At 42.8% G+C, this 20240-nt stretch overlaps 1 protein-coding gene across 1 annotated transcript in view; it reads right to left on the bottom strand.

The window, feature by feature from the left end:
* fras1 (Fraser extracellular matrix complex subunit 1) overlaps positions 1-20240 on the bottom strand; it is a 607084-nt gene that overhangs the window by 273790 nt on the left and 313054 nt on the right. Inside the window, exons 27-28 of the mRNA XM_055161976.1 lie at positions 19338-19478; positions 927-1197 (exon numbers count right to left, since the gene is read on the bottom strand). Of these exons, the coding sequence (XP_055017951.1) occupies positions 927-1197; positions 19338-19478 (412 nt within the window). The remainder of the gene's footprint in view (positions 1-926; positions 1198-19337; positions 19479-20240) is intronic.

Raw genomic sequence — 20240 nt, 5'->3', positions numbered from 1 at the left:
AAACAGGACTAAAACAAGGACTAAACCAGGACTAAAACAGGACTAAACCAGGACTAAACCAGGACTAAAACAGGACTAAAACAGGACTAAAACTAGGACTAAACCAGGACTAAAACAGGACTAAAACAGGACTAAAACAGGACTAAACCAGGACCAAAACCAGGACTAAAACAGGACTAAACCAGGACTAAACCAGGACTAAACCAGGACTAAACCAGGACTGAACCAGGACTAAACTAGAACTAAAACAGGACTAAAACAGGACTAAACCAGATGTAAACCAGGACTAAACCAGGACTGAACCAGGACTGAACCAGGACTGAACCAGGACTAAACTAGAACTAAAACAGGACTAAAACAGGACTAAACTAGAACTAAACCAGGACTAAACTAGATGTAAACCAGGACTAAACCAGGATTGAAACAGGACTAAACTAGAACTAAACCAGGACTAAACCAGGACTAAACTAGAACTAAACCAGGACTAAACTAGAACTAAACCAGGACTAAACCAGGACTGAAACAGGACTAAACTAGAACTAAACCAGGACTAAACTAGCACTAAACCAGGACTAAACCAGGACTGAAACAGGACTAAACTAGAACTAAACCAGGACTAAACTAGATCTAAAACAGGACTAAAACAGGACTAAACCAGGACTAAACCAGGACTAAAACAGGACTAAAACAGGACTAAACCAGGACTAAACGAGGACTAAAACCAGGACTAAACCAGGAATAAACCAGGACTAAAACAGGACTAACAGGCCTCAGGTTCGGTCCTGGTTCAGTCCGTCTGCGGCGCAAACGTCCGGCATCTCGATCGATGTTTCTTCCATTTTAAATTCACGATCTGATCAAACAAACGATCTCGAACAGAAGCGCCAGAGTCTGATCTTTTTAAATCCGTCTTCTCTCGTCCTCACCTGGATTTGTCGGGCTCGTGTCTGAACAGAACCCGTCCCGCGCTGAGCTGCTCCGGGCTGAACTCGTCTCCGGGCCTCAGCTCCTTCTCCTCGGCTCCCGTCCGCAGGTACAGACGCCCGTTGGAGGGGGACGACCGCAGCTCGAAGCGCAGCAGACGGGGGGCGCTGTCCCGGTCCGACACCCCGAGCAGGGACGGAGGCAGCGGCGCCGTCCCGCCCAGAGGAACCAGGAGGGAGCCGTTCACGAGCAGCCGGGGAGGGAGCACGTTCACTGCGGACGGGAAAAGAAAATTAAACGGAGAAACAAACACGATTCAGAATCTAATATCAGTTTTATTGGGGAACGATTAAACTTTTATGACCCCGCCTAAGAAGCTCTTTTTACATTATTTTAGGACGATTAAAGGTTGTATAGAGGATTTTCCAAGGAAGGAGAAATCCAGCGACTGTTTGTCCTTTTTCAAATGTTGCTCCTGCGTGAAACCACCTCCCCTCCCCTACAGCTCCTACGTAGAAACGCCTCCTCCCTCCTCCTCCTTACGCCACAGAAACAGGTTTGTTTACAGCCGGTGCTGCACATGACTTGTAAACAACTAACTACAGTGTTGGTTAGACAAGACGGAGAAGTGAGGAGCGGGGGGAGCGGGTGGACATTTCGTTCGCGGACGAGAAGTGAGGAGCAGGGAGAAGAAGGAGAGGGAGAGAGAGAGAGGAGAGGAGAGGAGAGAGGAGAGAGGGAGAGAGGAGAGAGGAGAGGAGAGAGCGGGTGCGCGGAGATTCCGTGCCCGGAGAAGTGAGGAGCAGGGGGAAGAGTGGATCGGGCAGCGGGGACAGGAGCAGGAAAGGGGTGCAGAGAAGGTTGCGTTCAGTTGACTAACTACAAACAGGCCTTTCTTATCTTTTTCCTGAAAACAGATCTGATTTTTTTCGTGACCCAGGACCTTGGTCTGTCCCTGAAACTGAACAATCTGTTTTAAATGGAAGTTGCGTCCCCTCACTTTCACAAGACACAAACGTTCACTATTTGCACTAAAGTAGGAGAAAACTGTTCATGATCCATGTGACTGAAGTGAAGCACATCTCCACTCACCACAAAACACCACGACCAAAAACCTCGTCCTTCTCCTTCTCAATCTCCTCCTTAAAACAAGTAAGTTGTTTCATGTTCTGGCTCCGGTACGAGAGGAACTTTAAAATCTCCAGGTGCTCGATGCTGCGTCCATGTTTGGACAACTTCTGTAAAACACAGAGACGCTCGCTGCGGTTGACGTCGTCGTGTCTCCAGTGTCACAATGTGGGACACTTTTGGACCGTTTAATGTTTCACACTGGAGTCACATACAAGTCACATTTAACTGGAAATGTGAACGACTACGAAAAAACATCAGATTTTCACCAAAAAATCGGAATTGAGCGATTAAGCCCTGCAGTCTGAACGTAGCCCAAGTGTCCTGGGTCACATTTGAAAAAATCAGATCTGTGTGGTTCAGACGTCATTAAAAGATCAAATACAGGAACATAGAGACAAAAAATTAGATTTGGGTCACTTCAGGTGCAGTCTGAACACAGCCTATGTTCTAAAGTAGTTTCCTCATCACAAACAGAGCTGGAGTTGTGTTTTTTTGTTGTGTTTTTTTTGTTTTTGTTTAATTCACACATGTTTAACACACAAACCCTGCACGTTTGGGCTGAGTTCTTCTCTCTGAAAACACTGTGTTCCACCTGCTGATGTCTTGATGTTTTTTTTTTAACTCCATACACTTGACTTGAATCATTTGGATCATTTCAGCACCTGGAGTCGGTGATCTCTTCTGACCTAAAAGTGAAAGGAGCTGTTCACGTGAAAACTGCTGGTTCATGACATCACAAGGTGGAACAGAGCATTTAGAGCAGGAGAGTCAAACTCATTTTGGTCCGGGGGCCAATCCAATCTACTTTGATCTCAAAGGGGCCGGATCAGAAAACTCATGTCATATAAACCCCAAAAATAACAATAAGTTCAAATATTTGTGCAGAGAAACACAAATCTATTACAGAAATCTTTTTTAATTGATGAACTCTTTCTTTTACAAAATATTATAATATTATGAACAACCTGAAACTTTAAGCAAAATACAATTTCAACACAAAGTTTTAACATGAATTCACTTATATGTAACAGGAATAAGTCCATTTTTGTTGTAAAATCCTGCACTCGGCTCCACTTTTCTCATGTTGGACATTTTTCTGATGAGGGTGTCACGGTCAACAGTCAAAACGATCGTCCTTTAAGAGCGTTTGGAAAGAGACAAGTCTTCATTTGTGCTGCTCTGGTGGGAGGGGCCACGTACAGAGACGCTGGAGACGCTGCTGTGCTAAGTGACGCAGAAAATTACCAATATTTTAATAGAAAATATAATTAAAATATTTTAGTAGAAAATCAGTCAAGGGCCAGATTAAAGGTCTTGGAGGGCCGGATCTGGCCCCCGGCCGTATGTTTGACACCTGTGATTTAGAGCTTTGGAGATGGGGACAGACTAATAATAAAGAGCTGCTCAAACACGCTTGATGTTTTTTGTTCATAGAAAAGCAGGTGTAGTTTATGCATCAGAGCTTTTTTTTAAACAGCGCCGCGCTCCATCATAACAACAATTATACTTCCCCTTTGTTACAGAAATATGTTTTGACAGAGCGTGAAACTTTCAAACTGCCCGGGCTTTGATGCAAGTGTCCTAGTTTTGGTTTGTTTACTGTGAAAAACACCAGAACCACCACCGCTGTTTTTACGGAGAGACGAATCTGAATGTGGAAACGCTCAACCAAACCGAGCACCGTTTCTTAATCCTGGTGACGGCCATAAAAACAGTGTAAATGTGAGGATCCTCGTGTCGGACGCAGCTCTGGTTTCCCTCTTCTCAAATGTGCTTTACAAAGAGAAAAAGAAGAAGAGAAGCAAAGCAGCACAACGGCTCTCGCGAAATAATAAAGTGTATTTGTTGGCGAGTCCAGAAGATTCTCGACTCTGATGTCCCCAGGCCCAGAAGAACCGTGTTTTTCAGACTATAATTTGCACTTTTTTTAAATGGTTTGGGCGGATGTGAGCTTTCAACATTGTGGAATTTTACGGGCGGGTGAGGACTAAACCAGGACTAAACCAGGACTAAACTAAACCAGGTCTACATCAGGACTAAACCAGGACTAAACCAGGTCTACATCAGGACTACACCAGGTCTACATCAGGACTAAACTCAGGACTAAACCAGGACTAAACCAGGTCTAAACCAGGACTAAACCAGGTCTACATCAGGACTAAACCAGGACTAAACCAGGACTAAACCAGGTCTACACCAGGACTAAACCAGGTCTACACCAGGACTAAACCAGGACTACACCAGGACTACACCAGGTCTACACCAGGACTAAACCAGGACTAAGCCAGGTCTACACCAGGTCTACATCAGGACTACACCAGGACTACACCAGGACTACACCAGGTCTAAGCCAGGGCTACACCAGGTCTACACCAGGACTACACCAGGACTACATCAGGACTACACCAGGTCTGCACCAGGTCTACACCAGGTCTACACCAGGACTACACCAGGACTACACCAGGTCTACACCAGGACTACACCAGGTCTACACCAGGACTACACCAGGTCTACACCAGGACTACACCAGGTCTACACCAGGACTACACCAGGTCTAAACCAGCACTACACCAGGTCTACACCAGGTCTACACCAGGACTACAGCAGGTCTACACCAGGTCTACACCAGGACTACAGCAGGTCTACACCAGGACTACACCAGGTCTACATCAGGACTACACCAGGTCTACACCAGGACTACACCAGGACTACACCAGGTCTAAACCAGGACTAAACCAGGTCTACATCAGGACTAAACCAGGTCTACATCAGGACTACACCAGGTCTACACCAGGACTAAACCAGGTCTAAGCCAGGACTACACCAGGTCTACACCAGGTCTACACCAGGTCTACACCAGATCTACACCAGGTCTACACCAGGTCTACATCCGTGGTGCGCGGAGTTCTGCACCGGTCCTTTTGCCCGCAGTCCACACGGGAGGATCTCCAACCACATTGAGTCCTGGTTCTGGTTTAGTCCTGGCTTAGTCCTGAGTCCTTGTAGAATTAGTGTCTGACATCGTACATCAAATAAAAAGGCTCCAACCAGAAGCGTCCAGCAGGTTTTTCAATGCCGGTTAATTAAAAAAAAAAAAAAAAAAAAAAAAGTGACTCAACTCTACAACTCACCCTTATGTAACAGATAATACTCCCTACAACTGTACAACAACTTTATGTAACAGATAATACTCCCTACAACTGTACAACAACTTGCCTTTATGTAACAGGTAATAAAATACTCCCTACAACTGTACAACTAACCCTTATGTAACATATAATACTCCCTACAACCATACAACAAATCAGTCTTACGTAACAGATAATACTCCCTACAAATGTACAATGCACCTTACGCAACAGATAATACTCCCTACAACTGTACATCAACTCACCCTTATGTAACAGATAATACTCCCTACAACTGTACAACAACACCTTATGTAACAGATAATACTCCCTACAACTGTACAACAACACCTTATGTAACAGGTAATATAATAATCCCTACAACTGTACAACACCACCTTATGTAACAGATAATACTCCCTACAACTGTACAAAAATGGGGGAAAAAAAGCATTTGACGCACTCACAAAAGTTACGCAATGCGCCTTTAACGTCACCACGGAGACGGGCGTGTTGGTGGTGGTTCCCCCCCCCCCGACGCCGCCGATAAATCATAAAGTCTCTTTTGCGTCACATTTTCGGCCGGTGTTGCCCCAAACCTCTCACTGTTTGATTAAACCATAGATTAGCTCAGGACCCGAGGCAGCTTTCCTTCATTACCTGCCCGCTCTATTACCCACGATGCATCTCTCCGTTACAATTAGGCCCTGTCAGGATCCATAAATCACGCGCCGAGGTGAGGGACCGCGCTAACGATGCGGACGCGCCGGCTCTCCGCTGTTAATCAGGCTGGAGGGGCGAGCGGCTAAACGCTGAAGGCGAAAATTACACCAGCAGAGCGCCGTAAAAAACAGAGGAACATCGGTCGCTATATAAAGGTGACCCATTTTCCTCCGATAACGGATTCATAACGGGGTTTAGCCGCTACGGGGGAGTCCTGACGAGAATATCCAACGCGCTAAACACCAGATAATTTCACTTTCAGTAGAAAACAGGGCAATTATGTAAACGCAGAAATGGATTATGGGAAATGTACCTGCAGTGTGAGAGACGGCATGACCAAAGTTCTGACCAAAACTACTTCACTACTGGAAACAAATTCTCATTCATGAAGTGATCTTATGAATAGATTTGTACTTGAAGGCCTTCTTATGAAACATTTTTGGCATTCACAAAACTTTTTCTTAACTGAAAATCCTACAAACAGTCAGGAGTGGCCTGATTCATCAGACGGTTTCACTTGATAGAAACTGTGTGACCTCGCAGCATTAGGATTCGTTCACTCGACAGTAGGCGGGTACTTTATTCATTTAACCAATCGCTGCTGTTTGGTCGTGACGTACGTAATGCATCAAATCCCGTAGGAAGAAGAACAATAACGTCTTTCCCCTTGATAAAATTCACCAAACATTCTCTTTGTTCCGGCTTTAAATCCTCGATCTCGGGGATCGTTAACAACACTGAATATATGGCTCTTCGCTGATTGGCTGGTGCCCGAACTTTCACTTTCCTTTTTGCGAACCATCTACTGCAGGCATGTCCAAACTATGGTCTGTAGGCCAAATGTGGCCCTCAGATAAAATTTTTTTAGCCCTCAGTCTTCCAGGCCCATCAATTAAAAATTCACTTTTTACTGCAAGTTTTTTTTTTTTAAATCTACCTTGATAAAGCGAATATTTAACATTTAGTGTGTGATTTTAAAGATCTTAGCCTGAATAAAGACTGAGGCTCATTCTAACGTGTTAAACATGCACATATTTCAATTATTCACTGTACTGAGCATCAGTCTACGGCCCTCGATCGGCCTCTGCTTCTTCTGTGTTTAGATCTGTGGCCCTTGATGAAAAAAGTTTGGACTCCACTGGTCTAGTGTTTTCTGATTTCTGAACTAGTCGCTGGAGAGAAATTAAATTGAGGCACTAGGTGGTGCCGGCCTGGCTAATTAACCTCCTGTGTCCTTCATGTGTCCTTTAGAGTGGACGTTGAGTTAATCAGTTTATCTTGTAAGTGTTTTGAGACTCTTAATGGGGGGACTAGTTTCCTCTGCCTAAACAGGACTCACACTTCCAGGGTTCTTGCAAACCATCTAGTGTATTCTGATTCCTGACCTAGTCGTTGGAGAAAAATGAAATTGAGTAGAGGCACTAGGTAAGACCAAAAATTCTACAGTTTTAGAATATTCTTACTCTGTTAATGCAACAAAAAATTCAAATTCCTCCATGATTGTAAGGTATATATTTTCTCAAATTCTTTCCTATAAACAAAGTGTGTAATTCAATAATGTTTATGAGGAGTTTTACATGTGGTCTATGGCATTGTTTCCCAAAGACTGGGTCGTGACCCTCAGGTGGGGCACAAGAGATTCGCCTGTAGCTCTGTGATATACACTTCTGACACATGAGATTTTCTGTGCTCACAAAAATGAAGCCAAAGCACAGAAACAGACTGAATGCTGCTTTAATCTCTGATCTGCTGCTGCGTTTCCTCCTGCAGCCGAACTGAAACAGCCACAAAAACACAGACAGGTCCAACTATCTCACGAGAAATGCTGAAATGTTAAGACATGTTTGTATCATTTCTAATCTTTTGGTAATTATTTTATTGACTATTTTGTTCCAATGTTGCTGGTTCAATTGAATGTTGAAAAGAAAAAGAAATGTTCTACTTTTAATGTCCAAATCGGCGACTTATGGATCCTTTTATAGCTGCTTCAGTGATTGTTTTTCATTGTTTAAAACTTGAGAAAAAAACTAATTGCTCAGAGACACAATCACTCAGTCAAGAATAAAATATCCTCATTAATGTTCAATAATGCTCAAATCCATCTTTATTTTGTGATTTTACGAATAATGTCTGTTGACGTGGATCATGAAGGTTTGTAACTTTTAAAATATGGGTCGCCAGAAAAAAAGTCTGGGAAACACTGGTCAATTGGTCTAACAGACTTTCTTTAACTCTTTCCCCCATGAAGACGACATTTGACGACCCCTTTGTTTCACTAAAGACGTGATTTGATGAACATTAGAAACGACTCGGTTTGTCACATGTTAAACAGAGGCTGTGATCAGGTCGGGGCCACTACAACCCACACTAGACTGACCAATAGGATTCAAGGATATATTTTTGCCGATTTTTTCCAAAGTTAATCGAAGTAGTGACGATTGGAGCTTCCGGAAAAAACACAACAGGAAACACGTGCAATGGAAAGATCGCGGCGCTGCGGCGCACAGTTTTAGAAATAATGAGGAGCGGACGTATTTTATGGATAAGTTTAGAGAAAGTGACTTTTATAGATTTCAAAGTGATGATGAAGTTGATTATAAAGTGGAAAACAACAACAGCGACGGACTTACAGAGAGTGAAACTTACGAAGATAAGAATGTCAGTGATGCGTCTGTATCGAGTCCTGCGATATCAGAACAAACTATCTGGGCTTTATACTCGATTATGAACCAAAATTGCCTTGAAATCTGGATGTTGCCCAGACGAAACAAACGCTTATGTGGAGCTCTGCGCACGAGAAAATAACCAAGATGATAAATACTGAACACCCACTGATGGGGAAGAGTTTTAGTATTATATTATATTATATTATATTATATTATATTATATTATAATAAGCTAAATGAGTTGAATAAATTAAATAAGTTGAATAAGTTAAAAGGAAAAAATTAATTATGTCCACACAGGTGAACAACAGGTAAAAACAGGTGCACACTTGGCTTATACTGTATCTGCTGATATGAAATCTGTTTAAATACTTTGACAAAGTATATTTTTTTATGTTTTTATGAATATAGTTCTCAGAACATGCAGATATCAGATGCTGAATGTAGTTTTTTTGTTTTCGATTTTGCACCTGACCAGGTAAACTCTCATTTTCAGTGAGCTGTTATAAACCTGTAAATGAGTTGAATCACATTTAAACATCCAGAAATGAAGAGTTCAGAGTCTAAAGTTTCCAGAGATACAAATATGTCTGTGTTACAATTAAGTTCATGAGTGTAAAAATCATTTATAATCACTGGTGGAAGTGTGTTTTCTTTTATGCAGTGATGCTCTAAGGGCAGAACTAGTAACATATATGTGTGGGTTGTTCCTAGTCGGCGTCCGGGGGGGAAAGAGTTAAACTCTGAACACAGATGAGAATGACCAAGAGGAAACATTTTGAATTTGAAACATATTGAAAAAGTATACTTCAAACTTCTGCACGTACTTACTGCTGCTGCGACTACAGATTCTACTCCAACACAAGTCCATCAGGTAGAATAGAGACATAAAGTTCCATTCTGTGTATAACCATCAATGTGAAGTCTCTGACAGAAAGGCCAGCTCCTCGTCTCCTCCGTCTCCAATTATACTTCTGTAAATGTCACACGAGCTCAAAAACCACATCACCGTTCGGCGCCTTCGACTTCCCCTCCCTCTCACCACCTGTTCCCCGACACCGCCAGCTCCCGATCACGAACACGACGAAGCTCGCACCTTTCAGAACTCATTATAGAACTCGTCGCTGCGTTAAATTTCACTGTATCGCTCGACATACGGCAGATGCCCTCGCAGAACCGCGCGGGATCATTACTGCTCTTCTATTATTCTGACTTTAAAACACCTTAATACACTTTTCATACACTTTTAATTTACAGGGTTCGAAAATTTCAAAACTTTTTCATGACCTAAAGTGAATTTTCCGTGACTTTACAAAACCTACATGTGCAGAATTGATCAGACTTTTAGGGCTAAATATAAAATGTTAACTCTTTCCACTCACCTTATAGTTTGGATTATAGTTTTTTAAACATTCAAAATCCTGTCAGTGCATTTATTTATTGTTGTCTTTTTTAAACAAAAGGCGCAAACGTTCGGAAATAATCAGACTAGCCCAATGAGAACTCAAAAGAACGACGTGGTTGAGTGAATGAGAAACTAAAATTTCATAATCCGTGTGTCATTCGTTCATTCGTTTTTCAATATAAAACCAAACATAAGAAAATGAAAAAACAACAGTTTTCTTCATTATTTGTCTCCAAAACCAAAATGGGAAAAAAAAAAAACAGATAATGATTCGTTTTTTTAAGTTTTTCGATTTTGTGTTTAAATGAAAAATGGAAAAAATGGATAACGACCGTTTCCCACGTGACGTGAACCTTAAACCAGGACCTGAACCAGTCCTGACTGACACCAGGACCAGGGAACTGAGACTACCAGGACTGAGACCAGGACCAGGACCAGGACTGAGACCAGGACTGAGACAGGACTAGACCACCAGGACTGAGACTGGGACTGAGACTGGGACTGAGACCAGGACTGAGACTGGGACTGAGACCAAGAGTGAGACCAGGACCAGACCAGAAGTGAGACTGATTCAGTCCTGGTTTAGTCTTGGTTCAGGACTGAAACCAGGACCAGGACCAGGTCTGACACCAGGACCAGGACTGAGACCAGAACTGAGACTGGGACTGAGACCAGGACTGAGACAAGGACCAGGCCAGAACTGAGACTGGTTAAGTCCTGGTTTAGTCCTGGTTCAGTCCTGGTTCAGTCCTGGTTCAGTCCTGGTTCAGTCCTGGTTCAGTCCTGGTTCAGTCCTGGTTTAGTCCTGGTTCAGTCCGACTTAAGTCACGTAAACGGGAAACGGTCGTTATCCATTTTTTCCATTATTTATTTAAACACAAAATCGAAAACTGAAAAAACGACTCGTTATCCATTTTTTCATTTTGGTTTTGGAGACAAATAATGAAGAAAATAGTTGTTTTTTGTTGTAATTTGATATTTTGTGATGGCCCATGATATTATTGTGAGACCTTTGACGATACAATATCGTTATATTTCAGTTATTGTTACATCCCCAGGAGCTCTGTGTCTGTGTCTCTGTCACTGTCATTTTGTAAAGTTCACCAACCTCTGTATTAAGCCATGTTAAATCTCATCGAAAAAAATCTCAAAAGCTCAAAATGCTCTGTTCCACCTTGTGATGTCAAGAAGCAGCAGTTTTCAAGTGAACAGCTCCTTTTACCTTTAGTTCAGTAGAGGTTTTTTTTTACAATTCTAAGGCTGAAATTATCCAAATGATTCTAGTGAAGATGTTTGGAGTTTAAAAACACAACGGTGGAACGAGAGCTTTCAGTTTGAGAGAAGAACTCAGCCTAAATCTGCAGGGTTTGTGTGTTAAACGTGTGAATGAAACAAAACAAAACACAACTCCAGGTCTGTTTGTGACGACATTAGAACATAGATCAGAAAAGAGCATAATCTGTCATCTTTAAAAACCCAAATTGAGCTGTTCTGAGAGCTGAAATCTAAGCCCGGTTTGCCCGAGTTCATTGTGAAACTCTTTTCTCTTCTAATGGCGTGTCTCTGGTCACTGAGTAAACAAGTGAGTCCACCTTTTGCATCGTGTTACATCACTCCCCTGTGTCCGCTGCTCTTCTCCACACGCTGCAGCCGAGGTAAAGACAAGACTTTAACTTTCACTTTCTGCTAAGTCCTGAAAGTTTAATGCGTTTAAAGGGCCCCTGTGCCGTTTCCTCATCACAAACGATTGAGCTTCATGACATCACAAAGTGGAACGGAGCATCTTGACCTTTGGAGATGTAGACAGACTAATAATAAAAAGTTACCCAAACAAAAATGAAACAAAACACAACTCCAGGTGTGTTTTTAACGAAGTAACAACATTAGAACGTGACTTGAAAGTGTAACTCTTTGATTGAGGGTCCATCACCTGCTTGTTTCTATGGATACTGCATTGCTCTGCCTGGAATGTTCTGCAGTATGGCATTAAACAGCTGTGCCTCATTATATTTTTTTTTTAATTACAGGTGGTTATATTGCTGAAAAATACCTAGAAAAACTTGAAACTAGGTATTCTGACTGTGAGCAGGATCGCCTCTCCACAGATCTGATCTGTAACTTGGCCTGGTTTGGTTTCCATGAAGATAGAATGGTTTAATTTGCCAGGCTGGCGCCACCTAGTGTCTCCACTCAGTTTAATTTCTCTTCAGCAACTAGGTCAGGAATCAGAATACACTAGACCGTTCGCAAAAACCCTGGAAGTGCAAGTTCAGGCACCAGCCAATCAGCGAAGAGACATACAGGGTCATTCCCGCCATTTCACCAAATGGCCCATGCACTTCGATCTCAAAAAATTTTGAAAAAACAACCAAATAGTCCCTTACTATCATGTACCAACTCTGTGAAGTTTTAGTGATTTTCGATCATTACTTTTCAAGTTACGGCTCATTTTATGAGTGGAGTATGTGTCAATTTACAGGGTTGGTACATGACAGTAAGGGACCAGCTGGTAATTTTTTCAAATTTTTTAAAAAACATGATGCGTGAGATTTTCTGGAAATTTGATGAAATGGCGTGGAATGACCCTTTATTCTGTGTGGGCAATGATTCCCGAGATCAAGGATTAAAAGCCGGAACAAAGAGAATGTTTGGTGAATTTTATCAAGAGGAAAGTTGTAGTATTAGAGCATGGATCACTGCCCTGTCGGACACGGACTGGACTCGGACAGAAAAAATGGGCTCGATTCACATTCTAGTACATTGTTTCTCAAAGACTGGGTCACGAACCTCAGGTGGACCACAACCTTGTTGTTGTTGTTGTGTTGGTCGCCTTGTTATAATCTACATGTAGATCTGTGATATAAAGTTCTAACACATGACATGAGTCAGCAGATCCTATCTACAAGCCCTGAACGAGTGTTTCTGCAGGTAAAGTGGAGAAAGGCTGTTTGGTTTCCAAAAATAAGGCCGATAAATCAGCAAAGGTCAGTGCACTTCTGGATATTTATGGATCCTTTTATTGTTTAAAACTTGAGTCATACTAATTGTTCAGAGAGACACGATCACTCAGGGCCCGTCCACACCACAACGTTTTCTGGTTGAAATGGTGAAATGTGTATTTGTTTTGGCTTTTTGTCCGCAAGGAGCCGGCGTTTGAGGTGGGCCAAAATGGTATTTTTTGAGCACGGGTTCTAGAGTGGTGAAATCTGAGAACACTGGTGTTGCGTTGTTGTGCGGACACGCAAACCACAGCTTTTGGAAAACGATGACGTCGCGACCCCGTCATCGCCAGGGTCCTCCGATGCAGCGAAGCCCACAGCCCTCGAACTGACCTCCGCGGACCACAAGACCACATTTCGTTCTGTTGTGTTTCTCTCGCACGCTTGAGTGACAAATAAAAGAACCTTGATCTGAACCTTGATCTGAAAACACGGGTGTTACGGGCCCCGGCCCTGTGACATTTGTGTAAAGTACTCCCGTTCTTCTTTAATTGCTTTTGTCTACGCATGATGCTCCCGGTCCGCGAGCCCTGGACCCGGATGCGCGGGAGTACCCGACGTGGGACGGAGGCTGGCGTCGCAGTGCGTCAGCGATTGGCCGTTCATCCCTGCGCTTCCACCAATCCGCGGATGACACCTGTGATAGCGGGGGATTGAAAAGGGACCATCTTCTGCCTGCTCGAGGCGGCTGGATCACTGCGGCCAGCTCGCCACTTTTGTTTGATGTTGGGTTGTCTCTTTGTGTTATATTGTCGGCTTTTGCCTCGTTTAGTTCGTTGAGACACCCTTGTTTTTTGTTCGCAGTACATCTTGAGAAGATTTGGTACCTTGTATCTAGTTAGGGCTCTTTAGTTTATTAGATTATTTTGTTTAAACTCCTATTTATTTTTCTCCTTAATTGCCTGTTTTTTGTTTGTCTTCCCTTACACTGTAAATAATAAATGCACAATTTTTTAGTTAAACCTTTAACATCCTGGTTTTCTTGTTACTTCCCTTTCTCCCCTAGCAAAGGGGACGTAACAACGGGTCCCTATAAAAAAAAAGTTCTCGTCAGTATGGGACCAAACCTCTCCAAAAACACACAGACAGAAAATGGAACTGACAAATCACTCTTCCATTAGGCCTGAGCTAATGAGGCTAATCGATGACTAACGAGAATGTGAACGGTTCTGTGAAGGAGAAATTTGTATTCAGCTTGACCCCAGACAAAGCTCCAGTGTCTCCTGAGGACATCCCGGCGCAGCCTTTTCACACGCCAAAGAATATTTTCAACAAAAACACTACACTTTCATATCATGTGCTTTATTTTTTCATGTATTTTCTGATCTGTCCAAGTCACAAAACCTCTCATCAGCACAGAAAATGTTTTGAAGCTTCTGTATAAACCAAGTAATGATTATTTGATTCAGTTTTATTTTTATTCTTATTTATTTACTTATAAATAAAAAATAAAAACCTGGCGTGGATACAGACTTAGATGCTTGGAACAAACTGAAACTGGTCCATGAAGTGAAGTATCAGGAGTTACACTGGACCTACAACTATCGAAACAACACTGAATCAAAATATAATCGATCACATTTTCATCATATAAAAAATAATGGAACAACAAACTCTGCAATTATATACTTAAATTCAGTGATTTAGCAACACTTAAATCACTGCATGATTACGTTGGACTCTGACAAGCAAAACTACTCCTATTTATAAAAAAAAAGCACTTAAGGTATTAAACAAAAAGCCCATTAACACACGCATCAAGAATCTCAGACTTCAGGTCATTGCGCAATTCATACTGGGAAGGATCCTCCGAAAAAGTGAGCATCAAACCTCCATGTTTGTTTTCCCAGTGGGATGTGTCTATTGACAAAGTCGATCTTTTCAAGTCTTTTGAACCATATCACTTTTGTTTCTGGTTCTGATATTGTCATATTTTAGTTTTGGGATTCGGACGTCGTAATTGTTGTGGTTGTTGGATCCTAACAGCGGAAAACGACTCGAGAAATTTGTTTGTGAACTCCATAAATGCAAAAGTGAATCAGATGTGTGTGACTCAAACCAAAAACAAAATCCCGATCCTTCGCTCAACTTCGGTTACGAATTTAAAAAGTCAACGCCAAAGTGAAAGTCTCCAACTGTTCACCAAGAAACACCTTCCACTGCAAAGAGACCAAGACGTGATGTTTCTGTAAAACCACAAGAACAAGAAAGTGCAGCTCAGTCTGTTTGTCTTCTGCTCCTCTACATTAACAAACGGGATTTTACTTTGTTGTCGCTCCACATACAAAATGTTCTCTGTAAACTCGGGATGATTTCTTAGTCAGGACAAATGTTTCCTTTTTGGTTCTTCCTGTGGATCAATCCTGCCCATCACCTTCACCTTTCACTATTTTTCAATTCCGTTGGGAAGAGAAACAGTTTGAACAGAGGTTTGAGTCACACACATCTGATTCACTTTTGCATTTATGGAGTTCACAAACACATTTCTCGAGTTGTTTTCTGCTGTTAGGATCCAACAACCACAACAATTACGATGTCCGAATCCCAAAACTAAAATATGACAATATCAGAACCAGAAACAAAAGTGATATGGTTCAAAAGACTTGAAAAGATCGACTTAGACAATAGACACGTCCCACTGGGAAAACAAACATGGAGGTTTGATGCTCATTTTTTCGGAAAATCCTTCCCAGTATGAACTGCGCAATGTCCAGAAGTCTGAGATTCTTGATGCGTGTATTATCACGTTTGCAGAATACTTGACAAATATAAAATTCTTAACTGGGTCAACAAAATCAAATATGTAGATTTAATTTTGGTACACAACGTTTTTAATAATCAACAGACCGGTTTAATGTCAGACGATATTTTCACAGCTCGGCTTTTAAGGTGCGGCGGATAAATACAACAAAATAAAATGATACGACCAACACAAAAACTGTGGTAGTTTTGTAAATATAATAATAAACGTTTCAAAAGTCGTCGTTTTTTTTTACTCATTTTGCAGCTTGTGGGTTTAATATTAGCGTTAATGTGTCACGTGACCAAGACAAGCAAACGGACGTGCGACAAGTGTGATAAAAAATAAACGGAAATAATGTAAGTTATTTATTCATTCCGTGCAGTCCGATACCAAACGATCCAAGGCCTGGGGGTTGGATGATTTGACATCGACCTGCTGAGGGACTGAAGATGGAAATGAGCCCCGCCGGCTAAAATCTTTACATATTTACATTTTAAATATTCATTAATATGTGCTGTCTCTCAACAAATAAATAAATAAGAAAGGTGTTTTTTCAATTTTGAGATTATACAAAAGCAAAACTCACCCCAGCCTCTCTCCTCACTGCACAAAACTACACAAAAAACACTGAAACTATTTGATTACTTGTTGATAATAATAATTCGTCTTATTAAACTTGATGCACAACATCAGTTTTTTGTACTACAATAAAAATACAAGTACTCTAATAAAAATATATTTAAGGGGCATGTACCAGACTTGTGTTTCTTCTAGTTGAGGAAAACGTCTCGGTAAAATGTACGAATAAGCAGCTGCGACAAAATCTGCGAAAACTGAAAACTTCGATGAGAAACTAAGCAAACAACTGCAATGGACAGACAATTTTAACCAATGAAGTCTACGTTCAGACTGCAGCCTGAAGTGACCCAAATCCCATTTTTTGGCCCCTGTGCTCCTGTATCTGATCTTTTAATGACACAGATATGATTTTTTTTTTCAAATGTGACCCAGGACACTTGGATATGTGCTCCTGAAACTGATACATATCTGATCTTTTGAACATGTGACTTCAGTGTGAACGGTTCATCCACCTACACGTTATCAACAAGACACAAACGTCACTATTCTGCGCTGAAGTAGGTGGAAATTAGTCAGGCTGGCACAACCTAGTGTCTCCGCTTAATTTCATTTCTCTCCAGAGACTAGGTCAGGAATCAGAATACCGTATTTTCCGGGCTATTAGACGCACTCTTAAGCCTCTAACCCCATCAAAAAAGACGGCGTGTTCCACAATCCAGAGCGCCCCATACACGAATCCACTCGGGCGTCCCAGCACGACTTCAATAAACTACAAAACCGCAAACACACACGGAGCAGACAGCGACCGCACAGAGAAACACACCCACAGACGCACTCGTCACTCCACGCCGACGAGGAACGGAACGGAGGAACGAACCGGAAAAGCCACGAGCGCAACGTGCCGCTTCTAGACACGACGGAACAACTGAGTCACTGCGAACACGCCGACAATCCAGACACACCCTCCCTACACGCCACAACTGAACAAAGCCCAGAGTCACCGTGAACGAACAAACAAACAAAACCACTCACCCATCACACTGTTGGGTTTCATTTAAAGGTTGTATGGAGGATTTTTTTTTGTTTCAAGTTGTCAATGATAGATTATAGAGATGCAGTCGCCTTGTAATTATGATGACCAAAAAAAAGAGAATAAAAATTCATCAACTCTGGACGTGGTGGGGCTAAACATTTGCCAATAGATAACGACACTGCCTCGTTATCTGTGAGCTGACAGGCTGTCAATCAAACTCCCTACGTTTCTAGTGTAACTGACTTGCCTGCGCCGCCGGTACGTGGTTTACGTACGACTGTCACACAGTCCACAGACGCAAGACGCACAGACGCTGTTTACTCCACCAACGCAACAGTTCTTAGCGGCTTTTTTTGACCTATATCTTCCTCGCAGTTCGCACAAAGTTTGTTGCGAATGGCGACAAGAATCCAGGAGCAGTTCGCCGCAAAAGAAAGTCCGTTTTTGAGGTCGCTGAAAGAAGAAGACAAGGGGAAAAGCAGCGAAGCCAAACTAAGGTGATTCTTGGAGATTCATTCCAGCGATGGCGCGAACTGAAGCAGACGAAGGGTCTAAAGACTGAAGCACTGGTCCACAAATTACTCCTGGACAGGAAACTTCTGCTTATTATGAAAACGTACTTTATTTCCAAGAGTTAGACAAACGTTTTTCAGGACACGAAAGCGATATCCTATGTCTGAAAACGTAATTTTCAAGGCAAAGAAAGAGTCCACTTGCTGCTGCGTGTTGTAGCTAGTTCATTTGCACTGAATCTCCGCGCAACTCTTCTCTGCTCCCCTTTCCCCCTGCTCCTCTCTCTCCTGCTCCCTCTTCTGCTCCTCACTTCTCCTCACTTCTCCGTCTTGTCTAACCAACACTGTAGTTAGTTGTTTACAAGTCATGTGCAGCACCGGCTGTAAACAAACCTGTTTCTGGCGTAAGGAGGAGGAGGGAGGAGGTGTTTCTACGTAGGAGCTGTAGGGGAGGGGGGGTGGTTTCACGCAGGAGCAACATTTGAAAAAGGACAAACAGTCGCTGGATTTCTCCTTCCTTGGAAAATCCTCTATACAACCTTTAAAGTCCCACGAGGTTTATTTGTGAAAACAGTTCAAAAATAGACCATTTAATGACAGAGGGCCACATAATCCAGAGCGACCAATAGCCCGGAAAATATGATACACTAAACAGCTTGCAAGAACTCCGGAAGCTATAGAGCGCACACCGGCCAATCAGCTGTGAGCTGTGAAGTCATGACGTCAAAATCTGTCTGTGTCGCTTTTGTTAAACAACACAACAGTAAACAAAGCGTCGAGATGGACGTAGACGAAGACGGACGTTCTGTGTCGGCAACGATTCCCCAGATCGAGGATTTAAAGCCGGAACAAAGAGAATGTTTGGTGAATTTTATCAAGAGGAAAGACGTTATTGTTCTTCTTCCTACGGGATTTGGAGCATTACAAACGTCACGACCAAACAGCAGCGATTGGTTAAATTTAAAAAAGTACCCGCCGACTGTCGAGCGAACGAATCCTAATGTCAGAAGGTTTCTACGAAGTGAAACCGGCTGATGAATCAGGATTGGGGGAAACTGGAAGAAAGCCACAACCAAGGCGGACGACAATGCAACAAAGAGAATTTTCAGGCTCTGAAGGCTCGGAGTTTAGTCAATGGAGGGAAAGCGAGGTTAGTGAGTTAATCAATATTTGGGGAGATCGCTGATTCCACCACTCTTGTCTCCGACCCTGCATCCACACGTTCCCGTCTATGGACATTTTTGCCACTGCCCCAAAAAAGAACATGACCAAAAACCTCGTCCTTCTCCTTCTCAATCTCCCCCTTAAAACAAATAAGCTGTGCATGTTCTGGCTCCGCTACGACAGCAGCTTTAAAATCTCACGTTCAGGCACATATGAGTCACATTTAATTGGAAACATGAAAACTGGATTTCACCAAGAACAGAGTGACATAAGCTGTTGATTCTGAGACACGTTCTGAACCCCTTTAAAGCCGTATGGTGGAGTATTTACCGTGGCAGGTCCTGGTGTTGGCGTCGCCGTAGAAACCGTGGCCACAGTCGGGGGTGCAGTATCCCTGGATGAGGAAGCTGCCCTGAGCACAGACGGTGCACTGGCCCAGGCCCTCGCACGCCTCACAGTCCGACGAGCAGGCTGGACGAAGCACAACACACACGTTTACACACACACACACACTGGGGCTCTTTATAGTTTTCTCTTTGTATTAACATAATTTGATTTTGCGTTTGTTGTTTGTGTTGCTTACGTTTGCAGACTCGAGCGTCGGGGTCCAGGTAGTACAGGGGCCCACACTGCTCCACACAGAGGCCCCTGAGAGCCACAAGAGGAGACGCACAGAGCTGACAGAGAGACGGACCCAGACACTGGTCACAGTCTGAGTCACACGCTACGAGGAAGAGGAAGAAGAGGAGGAAGAGAAGTCAGTGATTAATCATTGCATTTACACAGCGTCTTTCAAGACCCAAAGCTCTTTGCAGTTCATTATTCAGTCACTCCACACTCAGTGGTGTAAACTACTACTGTAGTCACAGCTGCCCCGGGAGCAGAATCCACTGACCGGAAGCGCGGCTGCCAATCTGCGCCATCGGCCCCTCCGACCACCACCATCACTCACACACACACACACACACACACACACACTTTCATACTAGGCAATGTGGGTGAAGTGTCTTGCCTAAGGACACAACAACATTTTTTTCCACTGGCGCCTCCTGTTACTACATGTTCAACAGGGGTCTGTAGTACTAGTACATGCAGTAGTAGTAGTATGTACCCAGATCGGGGGGTCTGGGTTCTGTAGTAGTAGTAGCAGTAGTAATAGTAGTAGTACTAGTAGCAGCAGTAGTACCAGTAGTCGTAGCGGAAGTAGTAGTAGTACCAGTAGTAGTAGTAGTA

The sequence above is a fragment of the Boleophthalmus pectinirostris genome, unplaced genomic scaffold (genome assembly GCF_026225935.1).
Source record: "Boleophthalmus pectinirostris isolate CB_2022bp ecotype Guang Dong unplaced genomic scaffold, ASM2622593v1 HiC_scaffold_4, whole genome shotgun sequence".
In the NCBI taxonomy this organism is placed as follows: Eukaryota; Metazoa; Chordata; class Actinopteri; order Gobiiformes; family Gobiidae; genus Boleophthalmus; species Boleophthalmus pectinirostris.
Note: the sequence above shows the minus strand (reverse complement) of the source record. Positions and strands in the feature narration are given on the sequence as shown.